The 18,266-nt window shown below is 38.5% G+C and overlaps 4 protein-coding genes across 6 annotated transcripts; 3 read left to right on the top strand and 1 right to left on the bottom strand.

Moving 5' to 3' along the window:
* LOC111782179 lies at positions 1–3,281 on the top strand. The gene is made up of 3 exons (XM_023662999.1): positions 1–206; positions 1,934–2,431; positions 2,517–3,281. The coding sequence occupies exons 1-3, from the start codon at positions 119–121 to the stop codon at positions 3,110–3,112; spliced, it is 1,182 nt and encodes a 393-aa protein (XP_023518767.1). The 5' UTR covers positions 1–118; the 3' UTR covers positions 3,113–3,281.
* Positions 3,282–3,662: 381 nt separating this feature from the next.
* LOC111782178 (la-related protein 6A) lies at positions 3,663–18,041 on the top strand. Of its 3 annotated transcripts, none has more exons than XM_023662997.1 (11): positions 3,663–3,975; positions 4,936–5,017; positions 6,403–6,497; positions 6,568–6,639; positions 6,719–6,798; positions 6,896–6,980; positions 7,640–7,687; positions 7,784–7,849; positions 7,920–8,096; positions 8,209–8,302; positions 8,380–8,768. In XM_023662997.1, the coding sequence occupies exons 1-11, from the start codon at positions 3,739–3,741 to the stop codon at positions 8,508–8,510; spliced, it is 1,167 nt and encodes a 388-aa protein (XP_023518765.1). In that variant the 5' UTR covers positions 3,663–3,738; the 3' UTR covers positions 8,511–8,768. The 3 variants fall into 3 exon arrangements, with proteins under 3 accessions (XP_023518765.1, XP_023518764.1, XP_023518766.1); XM_023662996.1 differs by having other exon boundaries at positions 7,920–8,111; XM_023662998.1 differs by lacking the exons at positions 8,209–8,302; positions 8,380–8,768 and adding an exon at positions 17,949–18,041.
* On the top strand, positions 9,653–11,504 carry LOC111782177 (cytochrome P450 710A11-like). The gene has a single exon (XM_023662994.1). It carries the CDS (start codon positions 9,911–9,913, stop codon positions 11,435–11,437), a length of 1,527 nt encoding a protein of 508 aa, XP_023518762.1. The 5' UTR covers positions 9,653–9,910; the 3' UTR covers positions 11,438–11,504.
* Positions 16,409–18,029, bottom strand: LOC111782180 (uncharacterized protein At2g34460, chloroplastic-like). Its single transcript, XM_023663000.1, has 5 exons — positions 17,828–18,029; positions 17,414–17,617; positions 17,208–17,327; positions 16,851–17,123; positions 16,409–16,765 (listed from the first exon to the last, which is right to left on the bottom strand). Exons 1-5 carry the CDS (start codon positions 17,984–17,986, stop codon positions 16,601–16,603), a joined length of 921 nt encoding a protein of 306 aa, XP_023518768.1. The 5' UTR covers positions 17,987–18,029; the 3' UTR covers positions 16,409–16,600.
* Positions 18,042–18,266: the final 225 nt, after the last annotated feature.

Here is an 18,266-nt window from a genome sequence, read left to right as displayed (position 1 = left end):
TATAAGTGGAATCTTTTGGCTAGAGAAATTCTCACTCTCACTTGCCCGCTCTACTAAACAGCAGAGAGAGCTTAAAACAAACCCCAGTGTTAAAAGAGAGAGAAATTTGGGGAAGAAAATGGCCGATTGCCCTAAATTTCGAATACGGTCATCGCTTATTTTGCTTGTTTTTGCTCATTTGGCTTCGGAAATCGCAGCTGAAGATGGTACGTTTCTCTCTGTTTTACTTTCTCTTGTTTTTGTTCTTCCATTTTCACTTACCTCCTCACAAGATCTGATAACCTGATTTCAATTTCGCTTCCAATTGATTTTTTTCTTTCAATGTGATCTTAATTTCATAGTTTCGTTCAAATCCTGTTTCTGCTGAAATTTTTTTGTGTTCTATTGGCTGAAAATTTCTGTTCATGTTTAGTAGCTCTCGATAAGAACAGTCGGAGATTTCGGGAGAAATGATTTTCTTCAATCCATTTGTTCTTCACTATAACAGTGTTAGGAGCATTAAAAGCTTCATATCTATAAGATAGATTATTCTGTATGGCAGCGGCCGCTTTTTAGTTTTGCGCAACTTGTTTGTGAATCCTATGAACTATTTAGCTAAAATGGAAAGGCATTAATGGGTTACGAACATCACTCATTGCCGCAAGAACGCTGCCGCAGACGGTGGCCATACCGGTGGTTGATTGGTTGCGTTGCTTCATTTGGGAAAGGGATGAATCGCTGTTCTGATCTTTACTATTTCAAAGAATCTCACTGCTTTCCACCACTGTGCCGCAGTGATATCAGTCACGATATCCCGTACGGACTATTTTTTTAAATAATTAAATTACAAATTTGATTACTAGTTTACTTAAGCCTAGCTAATATTTGATAAAATACTCCTAAATTATCTCTAATGTAGGATTATTAATATTAAAAAAATTATTAAACCAAGTTAAGTTCCATTAAAGAATGATATGTTCATAACTTTTTCATTTTTTTGCCCCTTTTCCTTTTAATTTAATTATGTAGGCAATGCATTAGACTATTATTTTTATAGATTTACTAGACTGTTATCAAGTTGGGTAATTATGCCATATAGTGATAAAACCTTTTGAGCCCTACCTATGGCCCTACTGGCCCTCTTCCTTTTCTTCTTTTGGTGACGGTAAAATTACCAGAATGTACATTTTCCCGCGAGGGATTTGTCGCTTTCCTCTTACAGAAAGGGCTTCATTCTTTCCCTAAAAGGAGAAATGATCCCGAGTGATTTTCGTCATTTCACTCTATTTACCCAGATTTCCCGGTGGTGAGAGAGACCTTTTTTTCTCTTTCTTTTCTTTATTTTATTAGTTGGGAGAACCAATGTGGAAATGCGCTTGACCCAGTGGAACAGCTGGACCCCACGCGTTAATTCTCCCAATACGACCTCACTGATTGTCGTATTGAAGACGGTAGTACTAATAAAGTAGCCCTTCAATTCCGTACGTGGGCGGGCGCCCGTCCAATCACTTGCTTGCTCTTTCGAATTGATATGGGCGCCCTTATTCTTTCAGTTCGATCACAAGATTCTTCTAACTTTACCCCCTTTCTTCACAACTCGTTTCATTTTTCCGTCTTTTGTTTCCCCCAAAAGAATAAAGACAGATGATAATATTTAAATATTATTTTAGACCTTCATGCTTTTACTTTTAAATATTCATTGGATTACAAAGAAACTCTTTGTTTTATTTAGTTAAATCATAACTTTAACTTTTATGTTTAATAAATTTTAATGAAGATTGATATGTTTACTGTTAAAATAATAATTAATGGTCCATATTCTGTATATTTCTTAAAATACTAACAAAATTTGAGTTGGAAAGTTTCTATCACATAGAATTTGTATCAAGATTTTGCAAAGAAAACTAACAAAATTTTGTGATTAAATGCTGGACATTGTGAACGTGGTGAGCAGGATTGGTGGCAAACGGCGACTTCGAGACAATCCCAACTGGCGGGTACCCAAACGACGGAGCAATAGAAGGGCCCACTACGATTCCAAGTTGGACATCAAACGGCACCGTCGAGCTAGTGGAGTCGGGGCAAAAACAAGGTGGGATGATCCTCATCGTACCGGAAGGTAGACACGCGGTGAGATTAGGGAACGACGCAGAAATAAGCCAAGAGCTGAAGGTGGAGAAAGGGGCACTGTATTCTGTGACCTTCAGCGCCGCTCGAACATGCGCCCAGCTCGAGTCCCTGAACGTATCGGTGCCACCTGCATCGCAGACCATAGACCTTCAGACGTTGTACAGCGTCCAAGGGTGGGACCCTTACACTTACGCTTTCGAACCCGAGGATGAAACGGTGCGTTTGGTGTTCCGCAACCCTGGCATGGAGGATGACCCCACCTGTGGCCCCATCATTGACGATATTGCTATCAAGAAAGTCTTTATTCCTGATAGGCCTAAAGGTATTTGACATTCTTCTGCTGCCTTCTGTGCGATTAAATGGACACTTCGCTAACAATAATTCTACAACTTTTCTTTTCGTCAAAGACAATGCGGTGAACAATGGAGATTTCGAATCCGGTCCATGGATGTTCAGAAACGGTTCACTGGGCGTGTTAATTCCGACCAATCTCGACGAAGATACGTCGTCGTTGCCAGGTTGGAACGTGGAATCAAACAGGGCCGTCCGATATATCGACTCGTACCATTTCAGCGTCCCACAAGGCAAACGAGCTATCGAACTTCTTTCGGGAAAAGAAGGCATAATCTCTCAAATGGTCGAAACGACGCCGGATAAGCCGTACACCATGACGTTCTCTCTGGGCCAGGCCGGCGACAAGTGCAAGCAGCCACTGGCCATAATGGCGTTCGCCGGAGATCAGGCTCAGAACTTCCACTACACGCCCGATTCCAACTCCTCGTTTCAGAGCGTGAACCTTAACTTCACGGCCAAGGCCGACAGAACCAGGATTGCGTTTTACAGTGTCTATTACAATACGAGGACGGATGATATGAGCTCCCTCTGTGGGCCGGTCGTTGACGATGTTAGGGTTCGGTTTTCTTCCTCTATCAGAAATGGGCCTGGATATTTGGGTATGGGAGTTGGGCTTAGCCTTTGGTTAATTATGTGGGCCTTGCTTTAGGCCTGGTTTTGAGTTCGGCAGAATTGTCTGTTTTGCCTCTGTGGAGTTGTGGCAAGAACCACTCTCGACCAAAATGCCTTTGTCTTTATTGCGTGCTTTGCTTTAGAATTTAATTTTGCTAAGTAATGTGAGTCCGTAAATGGTAATATAGTGTCTTGCCTTTCTTCCATCTTCTTTGGTCACATTTTGGTTCCACGAGTAAAAATTCAGAGGTCTAAAGTATATTCCTAAATCTAAATTTTATTAAAAATTATCTTATAAAATTCTAAAATTTTAGGACTAATATGTAATTTAACCAAAATCTTCAAAGACCGATAGACCGGTCTTGTTTCGGGTCGAACAATGAAATACTAAAATATTCCGGACCGAACCTGGTTAAGACCATACTATACAGAGCGCGTAAGGTGTTACTGGCGCCGATTGACTACGAGGAATTGCGGGGAAAACATGAAATTCAAAAGATCTTACCCAGGACCAAATGAAATGTCCAAATTGCCCTCACCGAAGCCGGATGTTGGAGCACATTGGTATAAAAGGGCCCGCGAAGGCACACATCGAAGCAGGAGAAACAGAGGGCGTGAAGGTACTTTGGGTTCTAAGCGCCCAACGCTGTTCTCCTCCTCACCATGGCCGGTGACGAGCCTCCATCCTCCGCTTCCACCGCTGCTGTTTCTTGCTCCGTCGGCGAGTCCATCCCGTCGCCTCTGACACAAGATCCTGTCGGATCGCCTAGTCACGATGTGCCGGAGATTCAATCATTAACATCCGAAGATGATCATGAACAGGGACACGAGGGGAATCAAGATCACGCAGTTAGGGCCGCTGTTCTTTCGGAGGATCTGAAACAGAGGATCATTAAGCAGGTAACGCTACCGCCTCTCCCCTCCTTACTCTCCACCGCGCTGCAAATTTGAACCTCGAATTTATTTCCTTCGTTAGGTTTGGTTCGGCATGAGGTTCTTGAATCCCCTATCTGGATTGCTATGGAAATTTGTGGTTATACTTTTTCTTAAAAACCACTTCCTGGACTAGGGGCTTGGATTCGGAATTGAGAATCAGTTTTCAAATCCGTTTGCCTTCTTGACCTGTATTCGATTTTCCTATATGACTTCTTGTATATGTACTTACATCGTTTAGTCCAAATAGTAAGGAAGCTTATGGTTCGGTTATCAACTTCAAGGAGCGTTATGTCATGTAATTTGTGGTTTGTTACGCGACCGTAAGTAGTCTTTTAGTATAAGACCTGAAAGGAGCGTTTAGATTGTAATAATGATTACGTTTCATCTAGTTTTTCAAATCCGTTTGCCTTCATGAACCTGTATTCGATTTTCCTACATGACTTCTTGTATATGTACTTACATCGCTTAGTCCAAATAGTAAGGAAGCTTATGGTTCGGTTATCAACTTCAAGGAGCGTTATGTCATGTAATTTGTGGTTTGTTACGCGACCGTAAGTAGTCTTTTAGTATAAGACCTGAAAGGAGCGTTTAGATTGTAATAATGATTACGTTTCATCTAGTTTTTCAAATCCGTTTGCCTTCATGAACCTGTATTCGATTTTCCTACATGACTTCTTGTATATGTACTTACATCGCTTAGTCCAAATAGTAAGGAAGCTTATGGTTCGGTTATCAACTTCAAGGAGCGTTATGTCATGTAATTTGTGGTTTGTTACGCGACCGTAAGTAGTCTTTTAGTATAAGACCTGAAAGGAGCGTTTAGATTGTAATAATGATTACGTTTCATCTAGTTTTTCTACAACTTTGTTAAATTTATAGAGAGTGACATCATGGTCCTTATGATTGGTCTGAATGTCTTCGCAGGTTGAGTACTACTTTAGCAATGAAAACTTGCCCACTGATAAGTACATGTTGGGATTAATCAAGAAGAACAAGGAGGGTTTTGGTATGTTACTTTGGGCATTATACTGTTTTATTGAGATTTTATTAACTTTAGATGGAAATGAAAACTCCCAGTAGTATTGACCTTCTTTAAGGGGCTGAACATGCACAACAAGTCGTGAGAAAATTTTGTTTTGTTTTGTTCTTGTATTTTTATCAATAGTTCATCCGTGAATAAGTAAGCAATAAGTAGTAAGTTACAGAATGCTTTGAAAGAGTTTTCTCATGAGCCATACTTGAATAAAACTATTGGAACTAAGGAATATTTATGTACTCTTAAGTATCTTTTCTACTGTATGATTAATGAAACCAAGAAGTTTTCAATACTCTCATTACGTTGTTGATGTGGATTGCCTTGAAAAACTGCAATTGAGCTTTTCCAACTATTTTTGATTCATGGTCTAATTTGACAACATTTTGCTATGGATAAAATTCAGGAAAGAACCCATTGTATAGGAAATACTTTAGGAAGTTATCCAGGGGCATCCTGGATTACTAAATAATGTGCCTATCTGCATAGTTTAGGCATCTAGGCCTTCTAACTGTTTTAGTGGAAGGACATGCTATTTGTGTACGAGTTAGTTTTAGTATCAAACTTGAAACTAAGATTGGTATTACAAAAGGGATTACACCTCACGGATGGCTCAGATGTTGTAACTGTTAATCCTTGGGAGTTCAATCATCTGAAACACTCTAAGATTACTTGACAAAACTTGTCGTGTGTGTGTGTGTATATTATTCTTTCCCATAACCTTGGCATTAATGCCAATTTTATAGAATGGTTATATTTTTCATGAAAACTCGGCATGAAATGTGATGGGGTGATGATCCATGTAGGCACTTCGGACTGTTCTGTCTGAATTAAGTGTGGCTGATTGCTGACTGTTTCCTTCTCTATTCCTGAAATTATAGCCTTTGACTTTTTCCATAGATTTTTTCACGATAAATTGATCATCTCCCAATGGTTCTAGCCTTTGCTGATTTTTTGACATTGCCTGCTTGGCTTCTTTCCCTTGCAATTGATTATCCTTTGCTGATTATCTCCCAATGGTTCTAGTCTTTGCTGATTATCTCCCAATTGATTATCTCTTCTAATGGCATTCCTATCACTAGCTCGTATGCAGTGTAAATAGTTATTGTGGGGCACTGGACTCTCACATTTGCTTGCTCATATGTTCATACTTGTTTCTTTATACATATTTGAAGTACGAAACTGAGACTGTCCATATCATATTTTTTCTATTTTATCCTCTTCATTTTTGTTCTTTGCTATCTCTCTATTTTTTATTATTATTATTTTTTTTTTGTTTAATGATTCTAATTTTAAGTAATCAATTGTACTGTTATCAATGCACAAATAAGTTGTTCATTTTCTCTTTATTTTTCTAGTTCCTGTTGCTATTATTGCTGCGTTCAAGAGGATGAAAAAACTTACTCAAGATCATTCATTTATCGCTGCTGCACTGAGGGAATCCTCTGTTCTTGTAAGATGCTCCATGCTCCCTTTAATTGCACAAGGCCATGAGCACATGTTAATTTGCCTGCCAATTGCAGGTCGTAAGTCCTAATGGGAAGAAAGTCAAGCGACTCCACCCTATTCCATTGCCTGAGACTAGGGATCCTAAGGTACTTGCTTGTCTACTTTGAAATCAACAATTTATGTGTAACTTATGGTAATCCTATTACACTTCTTTGTGGAGTATAGTTATTTACCATTTTGGTAGAAAATTTACCTGAAGATCACTCAGAGGAGAATATCCAACGAATTTTTGGAGCAGCTGGACGGTATGCTATTCTTTCTTCCAAAACTATGTTTTCACGAGAAAAAAAAAAGTTTCCTTCTTCACTGCATGATTCTCTCTCTTTTTTTTTGTATTTTTAGCATAAGAAGTATCACCATTTGTGACCCACAAGTGGTAGACAAGTCAGGGAAAAGCAGCAAGGGTGGTGTGCTGATCAGTAATAAGGTATGTTGAATAACCAACTGATAGAAATCAAATATTTCAGTTTTTTATTAAAGCGGACAAAGTGATGATATATTTGGTTAGTACTCATGCCTTCCCATTTGAGCTCTAGTAATAATGACTCTAATGACAGTGGTTTATGTGGGTGGACATTGTGCTGTCTGTCTCTCTTTATATTCGCACATTAACCATACCAGAAGTATATATTTTTTTCTTTTCCTATTTTCGGTAGTATGTGAAGAGGAAAACTGTGGATGTTTTCACTTTTTTCACAATCTGTATTATTTTTAATTCCTAATTCTAAGAAAAAATATTGTAATTTTTCATTGATTAGTTTTTATTTTGTCAAAATCATCATAAGCACACTACATGGTAGGGGGAGGACATTAATGAAAAGGTAGGTAGAACATGAAGGGTTTTCTTTCACCAGCATGTTGGGACGTGAAGATAAGGAGAGCGGATTAATACCAACGCCCAGTTTGATAATGCTGGTGCAGAGATAATTGTGTGTGCAATGTTCAATGCAGGATGTTTATGTTATATAATAGTTGGGTGATGCAACTATACGTTGTCTCAGACTTCTTGATGTTAATTGAATTATATAAAAAAGAAAAAAAAAATCATCCAAACTATGTTTACTCATTCTCGTTTACTATGTATAGTTGCATGCTCTTGTGGAGTATGAAACTTTGGAAGCTTCTGAAAAAGCTGTGAGTGATCAGATCCACGCTCTACTTACTTTATAACTTATTAAACTTTTACCGTGTTTGATTTGATATTGATTGTTGTTTTTCTAATGTCATAAGGTGGCTACTTTAAATGATGAACAAGATTGGAGAAATGGCATGCGTGTTAAGCCTTTTAAGCATCTGGTACTGTATCTCATTTTACCTCACTCATATATCAAGTTGAATGTGTTTACAATACAGTTCTTTACTTCAGGTGAAGCATGGCCAGAAGAAACAACACTGGAGAGTATCCGATCCCGACAAGAATGGCACTGGGCGATTAACTGATCATTCTTGTCCTGACAAGAACAGCACTGGACGAACAACTGATCAAAATGTGGACGAAGAGATTCAGAACATAACTGAGCATCATGAGGACGTGCCTGATGAGGTTAATTTTGCTCTTGTACTTTCACTAAACCTAAAAAAACCTGAAATTTTCTATGAGATATGATTGCAAGGAAAAGCTTGTTATGATAACAATATCAACTTTGCCAATTTAGGAGGGCGATCATCAGCACAAGGATAAACATGGACATAGAGGTCGAAATCAAGGACGAACTAGAAGGAAAAAGTACAAGGGTGTCAATGCTATGGGTATTGATCTGATCTCGTCGTTTTAGAGTTCGAGTTATTAAGGATTTTGGCCAGCTAATCGTTTTGCTTTCTTCTAGGTCATGGAACTACAACCTCTGCTCATCACATCGAACTTCCAAAGCCACCCCCAGGCCCGAAAATGCCTGATGGAACTCGGGGGTTCACAATGGGGCGTGGGCGACCTCCAACCTCCAACCAAAGCTCATAGTGAGAATTTCGTGAGAGTGAGTCTGTAGAAATTTCACTTTCTATGTTTGTTTACATTGATTGATGGGTTTGGAAATATATACCATGATTGTGCATGCCCCGTGTGGTAAAACGCATCCTGGTATATTATGTTTGAATAGGTTGGCTAAATGTAACTTCCTCTAACCTCAAGCTTTTGGGTCTTAAGAAAAGCCATCTTGTATAATGTTTACCTGTACGGTAAATATTTTTATATGGTGATGTTGAATTATTTACCGCGTCTGCTGCTCATTCTCTCTCATTAAGGCCATGCATTTATGGCATGTTAAATAATAATAATAATGATTTTAGAATGACCATAATTATTTTTATCAGTCCTCATCTAAAATACGGAAAACGTTTTTATCAGTCCTTTTCTTAGAAAAATCAAAAGTCGACACTATATGACTTTTTTTTCTTCTTTGTGACAATGGTACGGCCACATTGCGTATTCAGCTTTGACTTGACAAATAAGTATACCTGTGGTTTTACAATTGAGTGATGAAGCAGATTGTTGGGTTAGAAGAGCCAAAATAATATTTTTGGAAGGAACCTCTGTGATTATGGAAAAAAGGAAAAGGTCAACTTGATTCAATATTTTCATCTAAAATTCAAAATTTTCTGTGCATATAATAATGAAGTAGTTCGTTTATCTTAGGTATGTGAGGATCATAAATTAATATTCCATTGTAACGTATGATTTAGCTATAAATTCAAACCAAATATACTTTTGCAGTATGGATTCCTTGGCAAAAGGGAGAATGAACTTGACTTACCAAATAAGAGAAACTTGCACACTCATAATGCATGCCACAAGCACAGTCACGTAGGTTTCGAGGTTGACAATTAATAAACTATTTTTTCTTATTTGATTGTAGAAATTTAAAAAGAAAATAAGTGTTTTAGTTTTTACTATTGATTTATCATTAATTTTTCTTTAAAAAAGCATATGGTCGTGTCTATTCTCGAATGAAATAACAATGTGGTTTTACCATGTTCATTTTCTATTTTCTCCGAATTAACCATACATTATTTATTAAAAAAAAAATCAGAAATAGAAAATAATAAAAGAAAAATAAAAATGAAAATGAAGGGTGAGACGAAGGCTGATAGCAATTCACAATGACCTCTGAAATTCAAAATTTTCTCCCTTTATAAGAGAAGTGTGCTGAAGAAAAATTCGCTACTCTGATTCCCTCCAGTTGCCAAGAATACGATCCCTTCCCCTTTTCATGTCTTCATTATTATCTTATTCTCCTCACATCTCTGCTCTCACCCTCATCCCCCTTCTTTGACTCTCTCTCTCTCTCTCTCTCTCTCTCTCTCTCTCTCTCTCTCTCTCTCTCNCCCTCTCCCTCAGATTCCTCTCCGGTGGAAGACACCATGAATTCGCTTTTAGCTTTTCTGTCGCCGCTGCTTCCTTTCCTGGCCTCTCTCGTGTTTCTGGTCATCTTCCTCGAGCAGATCTCTTACTTGAAGAAGAAACGCTCTGTTCCTGGTCCTCCTCTCGTTGTGCCTTTTGTCGGCAACGCAATTCCTCTGGTTAGGAATCCTGCCCGTTTCTGGGAAATTCAGGCTTCTTTGGCCAAATCCTCCGGGCATGGCTTCTCAGTCAACTACATAGCCGGGAATTTCATCGTCTTCATTCGCGACACTGAGCTCTCCCACAAGATTTTCGCCAATGTGCATTCCGATGCTATGAATCTCATCGGTCATCCCTTCGGGAAGAAGCTATTCGGCGAGGATAATCTGATTTACATGTTAGGGCAAAAGCACAAGGATCTCCGCCGTCGAATCGCTCCCAATTTCACGACTAAAGCGCTTTCCACTTACACCGCGCTTCAGCAGATCATCATTCTCAAGCACTTGAAAATTTGGGATCAGAAGTCGTCGGAATCCTCGCCGAAGCCGATTCCCTTGAGGTTTCTCGCTCGAGATCTTAACCTCGAAACCTCGCAGATGGTGTTCGTCGGGCCGTATTTAGGCGAGGAGATTCGCGAGAACTTCAGAACCGATTACAACCTCTTTAACGTCGGTTTGATGAAACTCCCGATCGATTTGCCCGGAACTGGTTTCAGAAATGCGAGACTCGCCGTCGACCGGCTGGTGGAGGTCCTCGCCGACTGCGCGAAGCAGAGCAAGGCGAAGATGAAGAGAGAAGAAGAGCCATCGTGTTTGATTGACTTCTGGATGCAGGACACCGTGAAGGAACTCGAGGAAGCGGCAGCGGCTGGCCTGCCGGAGCCGGTTCACACCAGTAATTTCGAGCTCGGACTCTACCTCTTCGATTTCCTCTTCGCCGCTCAAGACGCTTCCACTTCGTCGCTTCTATGGGCCGTCAGTCTCCTGGATTCCCACCCCGATGTCGTAGCCAAAGTTCGCGACGAAGTCCAATCCATCTGGTCGCCGGAATCGGACTCACTGATATCATCGGAACAGCTTGCGGAAATGAAGTACACTCAAGCGGTGGCGCGTGAGGTGGTCCGTTACCGCGCTCCGGCAACAGTGGTTCCACACGTGGCGGCGGCTAATTTCCCGTTGACGGAATCATACATCATCCCAAAAGGGGCAATCGTGTTCCCATCTGCGTACGAGTCGTGTCAGCAGGGTTTTGTGGAACCGGAGCAGTTCGATCCGGAGCGGTTCTCGGAGGAAAGGCAAGAGGACCGAATTTTCAAAAGGAACTTTCTGGCCTTCGGGGCTGGGTCCCACCAGTGTGTAGGGCAACGGTACGCGCTGAACCATCTCGTGCTCTTCATCGCCATGTTTTGTACATTGCTTGATTTCAAGCGGCACAGATCCGACGGCTGTGATGAAATCGCCTTCAATCCCACCATCTGTCCCAAAGACGATTGCATGGTCTCCATCTGTAGGCGTTGCCCTCGATTTCCCAATCTCTCGCTTCAATGAAATTTCCCTAAATCTCCAAATTGCCCTCCTCCACTTCATCCAACAACAAAAAAAAAAAAAAAAAAAAAAAAAAAAAAAAAAAAAANATATAATTTGCATCTGCGTGGGAAAACCGACGGCTAGGATTCTTTGGGGAAGGCAAATGTGTTTGTTTTGTTGATTTGATTATGGGAGAACAAAAAATTGTATTTTGAATTTAAAAAAAGAGTGCTGTTCTGGCAATTACTTGTCCCTTCTAATAAACAAATCGGCTTCACGTGGATGGGCCGGCCGACTGTCCACCACTTATCTTTATAATTAATATTAATCTTAAAATATTGTTTTGGTTACTTTGAAATTTTCAATAAAATTTAAAATGTGTTTATTAAGAAAAGTTTTAAAATATATTTCCATTTTGGCTTTTTCTTGCATTAAAAACTCTTATTCCGATCTTGCTTGGAAGTAGCAGAGCTGATTAAGATTTTGGCGGCATTGTTTCGGACCGTTGGGATTGTTTCGGACCAGCTGTATTTACAACTTTAAACCAAGCCCTTTTACTTATATATATCAATAATAATACTTAAATTCTTAAAATAATATATAGTTTTAAAATAAGGCCATTTTTTATGCGTATGGTTAGTGAAATGAGTTGTTTGGTAACAAATTGAATAACTCTTTTTCTTTCGTTTCTCATTTAAATTTTTTACCATAAAAGCCAACAAAAAATATAACAGTTTTTTTTTTTTTTTTTTTTTTTTTTTTTTTTCTCTCGTGTCATTTGGGGTTGGTGGGTCTTGTTCTCTCCACACAAATTGTAGATATTCTTGCCAAGTTGTTTTTTGCTTCGTCTTTTTTCTCTTTTCTTTTCCTTTTAGGCACCAGATGCATTGACTTTTTAGAATGATTAGAAATTTGAATTTTTGACGTTAGAAATTTCGGTTACGTTTGCTTATTTGCTTCATAATTATATATATATAATTAAAATTTTATGTGATTTGTCTCACACTTAAAAACGTCTTAATCTCTCTTGTACTTCAAATATAGACCAATCATATATTTTAACCAATTAAATTTAATTTTATAATTCTATAAACATTTTATATATTAAATGTTCTGGTGTATTTAATGTTTTTTTTACTATTCAATTCAACTGCCCTACAAGAGAGTACGAGGATATGATACATTAAATGTGTGTTTAGCAGGTGAATTAAAATTTTGTTCAATTCAAGTCAACAAACACCAACTTATTAACTCCCAATTTCATAACTCGACTCAACTCAATGCCCAAAACGCCCTTAACTTATTTTTAGCCTTTGGAGTGCTCAAGAGTTGGGGCTAGTGAGAGCATGGAGAATGTGGAACGGTAACGACACGTCTGAATATCGTAAGAGACACATGGATAACAAGGATGTTGGTTCTATACCATAGACAAAATTGTACAAAGTTTATTACCACCAACACTGACGTGGGAAATGCTGGGACAGAAATTAAATCAGGGGAGGTTTATAATAGATAAGAGAGGAAATTAAAATTATAAATAAATAAATGTAAAAGTCAGTGTACAGATTGATAAGATTAAATCTTGAACCAAATAATAATTATTTTAGGAGACAAGACAACGTGATCAGGACTTTACCCAATAATTTAATCCTATTATTCACATTTCTAATTCGTATATTAAGAAGTAAACAACTCATTCAAGATTCAAATATTTATTTTACTTATTTAGAAAAAAATAATAATAATCAATTTTAATTTGAAGTTGGCGACAGTCGGAGTCTCATATTATTATTATTTTAAACATAGTTTCCGAAATTTTAATGTGTTTGATTTATTAAATTGTTTTTTTTTATAGATAGTAGGTAAGTATAAATTAATTATTTGTAGAGAGTTATATCAGTTAATAATTAAAATTAATATATTTCTTTTAATTTTTACAAAATTTTAAAAACAATGAGATTTTTATTTTATATAAATATGACCTTAATTTTGACAATACGTGAAAACAAATTAATAAAACAAAGTCAGCTAAAAATAGTACATATAATCATTAAAAAAACTAAATACAATGAAATTAATAAATATGTATATTTTTTTTTTCGTCACGTGGAGGCACATGTAATTCATGAAGTGTTAGGTTGTCATTATATATATATATATATATATATATATTGTTCGTACTCGAAGTATCTTACGGCTAATGATTAGCTTTTGGGCTTTCAATGGGCCTCGTCGAGGATGTAATGCTGGGCTTCTTGAATTGGGTGATATGGGCTGCGTGCGCTTTACAGGAATGGGCCCATTGAAAGCCCATTGAATTGGGTGATATTAGCTTTTGGGCTTTCAATGGGCTTTACAGGAATGGGCTTCGCTGGACCATTATCTGGGCTTGTCAAAAGCAGTGGGCTTTACAGGAATAGGGCATAAATTTTGCTTTTCAATTTAATAACAATAACAACTCTTTATATATATATGATAATTGAAAAAACCCATTATAATAGGGCCTTGGGCCGATTGCAACAAAAGATTACAAGGTATATATAGAAGGCGGGAACTAGGGTTTTGGTTTCTGAATTAGCCGCAGTAACCATCCATCTCCAAGAAGGCACCAGAGCACCCAGAGCTCTAAACTCGTCGCCAATGGTTACTTTCAGGGTAAGCCTTCCCACTCCCAACTCTAATTTTTCACTCTCCATCTCTGTGTACTCATAAGATTTATGAACAAGTGATTGGAACTGTTGGCGAATCCCTCTATCTCTTGCTCTTCCTGCGCTTTTTATGCAGTCATTTGAGTAATGAAATGACATGATTGGAAGTGAAACCGTTTGTTCATTCGGTTCAATGTAATGTGTTTTCTTTTTGCAGTTCCACCAATACCAGGTTGTGGGGAGGGCTCTCCCATCCGAATCCGATGAGCATCCCAAGATTTACCGAATGAAGCTGTGGGCAACTAATGAAGTTCGCGCTAAATCCAAGTTCTGGTGAGTTTTCTCGTGTTTTTGTTTGATCATATTGGCTGAAGAGTGTTATCACGTTGTTTGGAAAATCGATTAATGCAATCAAGATTTTATGATTGATTTCTCAGTGTTACAAAAACCTTCACTCTGTCTTTTCCCTCTTTTAACTTAGGTATTTTCTGCGGAAGCTGAAGAAAGTCAAGAAGAGCAACGGTCAGGTTCTCGCTATCAACGAGGTAATCTGCTTCCGTCTCTAAGATTGACTGCCAAAGATTATTTCTTTTTGTCTGACAATTGATGTAGGCGACCTTATGTTGGCTTATACAGTTAAGGCATAATCATTTCGCATGAACAAAAATCTGGCTTTCATGCCAAACTATTCCCTTTTGCTTCCTTGTAGTCTGTTACTATGAATAACTACTTTAGGCTCATGTCCTTTTGAAATGTGGTAGTGAGTTTCTGATGCGATTTGGACACTTTTCCAGTGATTGTACGCATGGTATGACCTTAAGAGTTTTAGGAAATATTATTGCTGCAAATATATTGTGAGCGCAACTGTGAAAAAGATACGGTGGGATGATCAATTCATAGTCTCCCATGATATCAAATTGTGTTGGTTCGTGAAATGTGAGTGTTATGTAATGAAAGAACAATTATTAGCTATCTCGATGATCGGTTCTTGTAATTGATTTAAAGAGTAGACCCAATTCTTAGTGGAACGAGTTATGGCATCAATCATGCCCCTAAGTCGTAATTAATGATTGCATTTGGTTTTTTGATCTATTTTCTGGGTTGGTTGCTAAGTTCTAGTATAGATGTCAGAATTATTAGCTAGATTTTTCAATGGGGTTGTTCTAATAGAATTGTTGTTGTCTTTAGATCTTTGAGAAGAATCCAACAAAGATCAAGAACTATTGTATTTGGTTGCGTTACCAAAGTCGCACGGGATACCACAACATGTACAAGGAGTACAGGGACACCACCTTAAATGGAGCGGTGGAAGCTATGTACACCGAAATGGCTTCTCGCCATAGGGTCAGGCATCCTTGTATCCAAATCATCAAGACCGCAACTGTCCCTGCTAAGCTTTGCAAGAGGGAGAGCACTAAGCAATTCCATGACTCCAAGATCAAGTTCCCCTTGGTGTTCAGAACTGTTAGGCCACCCACCAGGAAGCTGAAGACCACGTACAAGGCTTCAAGACCCAATTTGTTTATGTAATTTGCTTGTTTAAGGAACGAGAAAAAGTTATCAGAGTTGTCTTATTTTGAAATCTTCATTAGAGAGACTTTACTATCACCGGTGTTTTGACGATTTATCTTCTTTTTATATGTGGGATCAGACAATTTTTTGTTTGGGTTTATTGCCATGACTTTCGGTTTCTTATGGGAGAATATGATCAGCACCTTTGAGGATGAAATTTTTTATCCCCACGATGAACTGTTTGCAGTTTTTTTTTCCTTTAGAACTTCTCCAGTTCTACAACCATGTAGAGTCTTTCATGTTTTCGTTGTATTACTGTTATCAGTTCAGTGCTAAAGCCACCATTTTACAGTGGAAAACTATAGCTAAACAAATTTGCTGTACAGTGGCTTCGTCTTCTAATCACCCAAACTATCACTTTATCAAAGTATAATCAATATATTAATCACCAAAGGCTGAAACATATTTCTATCGTAAAAAAGGGGTTTTTTTCTTTTTTCAGTGAAACATGGGCTGAATAGACACACGGAACGTCCAGACTGAAAGGGCAGAAGCAAGGCATTTGAATTCCTCATATTTTCCTCTGTTCGAAGATGGGTGAGGAGGCGAAGGAGAAGAGGGTCGTTGTGGAATCTCTGGGATGGCTGACGGAGTCTTCGATAGAGGCACAACGCCATCGCTGGCGCATCTTCAATCATGGAACCTACTAGGAACATGTTTCCACACTCTTCCTACTAGGAACATGTTTCCACACTCTTATACAAAATGCTTCGTTCTTTCCCCAACCGATGTCGGAACTTGGAAGGAGGCATAGTAATTCATTCGGTTCTTGTTAAGATAAGTAAACTACATATCATCATTACCAAATTAATGTATTGTATTAACAGAATCAATACATTACAATGCAGTGAAAAACAGCTTGAATATATCTCAAACTGGCTTTGAAATGAGGCACCGCGGTCAGAAAGCAAGATATCAAAACACTTAAATTCTGAGAATAAGATAGCATATGAACTGAAGACAACTAACGCTGCTTTATGGAGCCAAAAAGATCCTCATATGAAAGCTTCGGCGCATCAGCACGAGAAACTATTTCGACAACCTTGTAAGACGCTTCGGGGCGAACCAATGCCTCAACAGCTACTTCTGCAACTAAGTCTCTTGATATGCTTCCTTCATAAAGAGTATCCTAAAAATAACCCCCAAGATTCAGTTAGCCACCTAAATATCATAGAGAAGCAATGATCAATGCAAACAAGACAAAATGTGATTACTTCTGCTGCCATGACTAAATTTCCAGTGGGAGGCTCATTTTTCAAACCTCCAGGCCTTATTATCGTGTAGTCAATACCCGATTTCCTGATGTGGCGTTCTGCTTGAAGCTTTGCTATCAAGGTGAGCCCGAAAACATTTAGAAAGATATAAGCTGGGTTGAGAATCTGCCCCATTGCAGCTCCATTCACTAAAATGGAACTGATGAGAACAAATCTGTTTATGCCCAACTCACGGCATGCTTCAACAAGGTTTACAGTGCCAAAATTGTCGATCTGCAGAAAACGCAATCGTTTTGAGATTATACCTTCGAAAAATATCCGTTACAATAGCACCACAACATTGAATCTTCAGCAAACCTTCCATGGCGCAAATAAATCCCAGCCTGGGCGAAAGCCTGTAGCACAAATTACTGCTTCAGAATCGGAACCTATGGCTTCTGCCAACTTTGCAGAGCCTTCAGTCACATCCGCTTTCACCTGATATAAAATTAACAGAATTACAACTGAAAGAATTCAAAACAATAATCGCTGGAATTTTGAAATTTTTTTATGGACAAACTTACGATTTGAAGAGCAGGATTGTCTGTGGAAAGAGTAGCTTTAGCCTTGCTCACGTCTCGAACTCCGGCTTTGACTGCAAAACCCCTCGCCAGCAACTGCTCCACAATCCTTTTTCCAGTACTTCCCGATGCACCGGCCACAAAGATCTTTCTCCTTGCATCGTTTTGTTTCTCTGCAACTTCTTCCGTAATTTGATTTCCTTCCATCTGCAAATACGCAATAAAACTTGGAAGAATTCATTAGAGTTCATAAGAACCTATAATTTGATTTCCTTTCTGCAACATCAGATCAGCGAAAAGGAAATTCAGGCAAGTAGTCCTCTACTCCTCTTATGGTGCGAGTGAAACTTACACGCTAAGCAACTCGTAAGGAATGAAATCCAGCATAGAATAGAATAGAATCGCGAGAAGAATTACCTTGGTGGAGTTGAGAATGGAGAAGGAGGCGAATTTCTTGGAAGAGAAGGAAACGGGGAGAGAGGATTTGCAGAGACAGAGAGGACAAAAATGGAGACGTTGAGAGTTCAATTGGGAGAAGGAGGAGGTGATGGCGTTGGAAAGAAAAGGAAAGGCCATCGCTCAACCACGGATCTCTCTCTCATCTCGCGCCAAGTAATCCCATTTTTGCTCCTTTACTACTTTCTAGTACCTTCATTTTCCCCCTTCTTTTGGTTTTATCTCATCATTAAATTCATTTTCAAAATTACATTCCTCTCCTACAAACTACAAATAATTTGTTGTTCTTTAAGGTATAATAATTATTATTATATGAACCAAATCAAATGTTCTAAATCTTTTGGTTGAAAATATGTCAATAACTGTTCAACTATGCTCACTTTAATACAATACTGATATT

This window comes from Cucurbita pepo, chromosome LG19, assembly GCF_002806865.2.
Source record: "Cucurbita pepo subsp. pepo cultivar mu-cu-16 chromosome LG19, ASM280686v2, whole genome shotgun sequence".
Lineage (NCBI taxonomy): Eukaryota > Viridiplantae > Streptophyta > Magnoliopsida > Cucurbitales > Cucurbitaceae > Cucurbita > Cucurbita pepo.
Note: the sequence above shows the minus strand (reverse complement) of the source record. Positions and strands in the feature narration are given on the sequence as shown.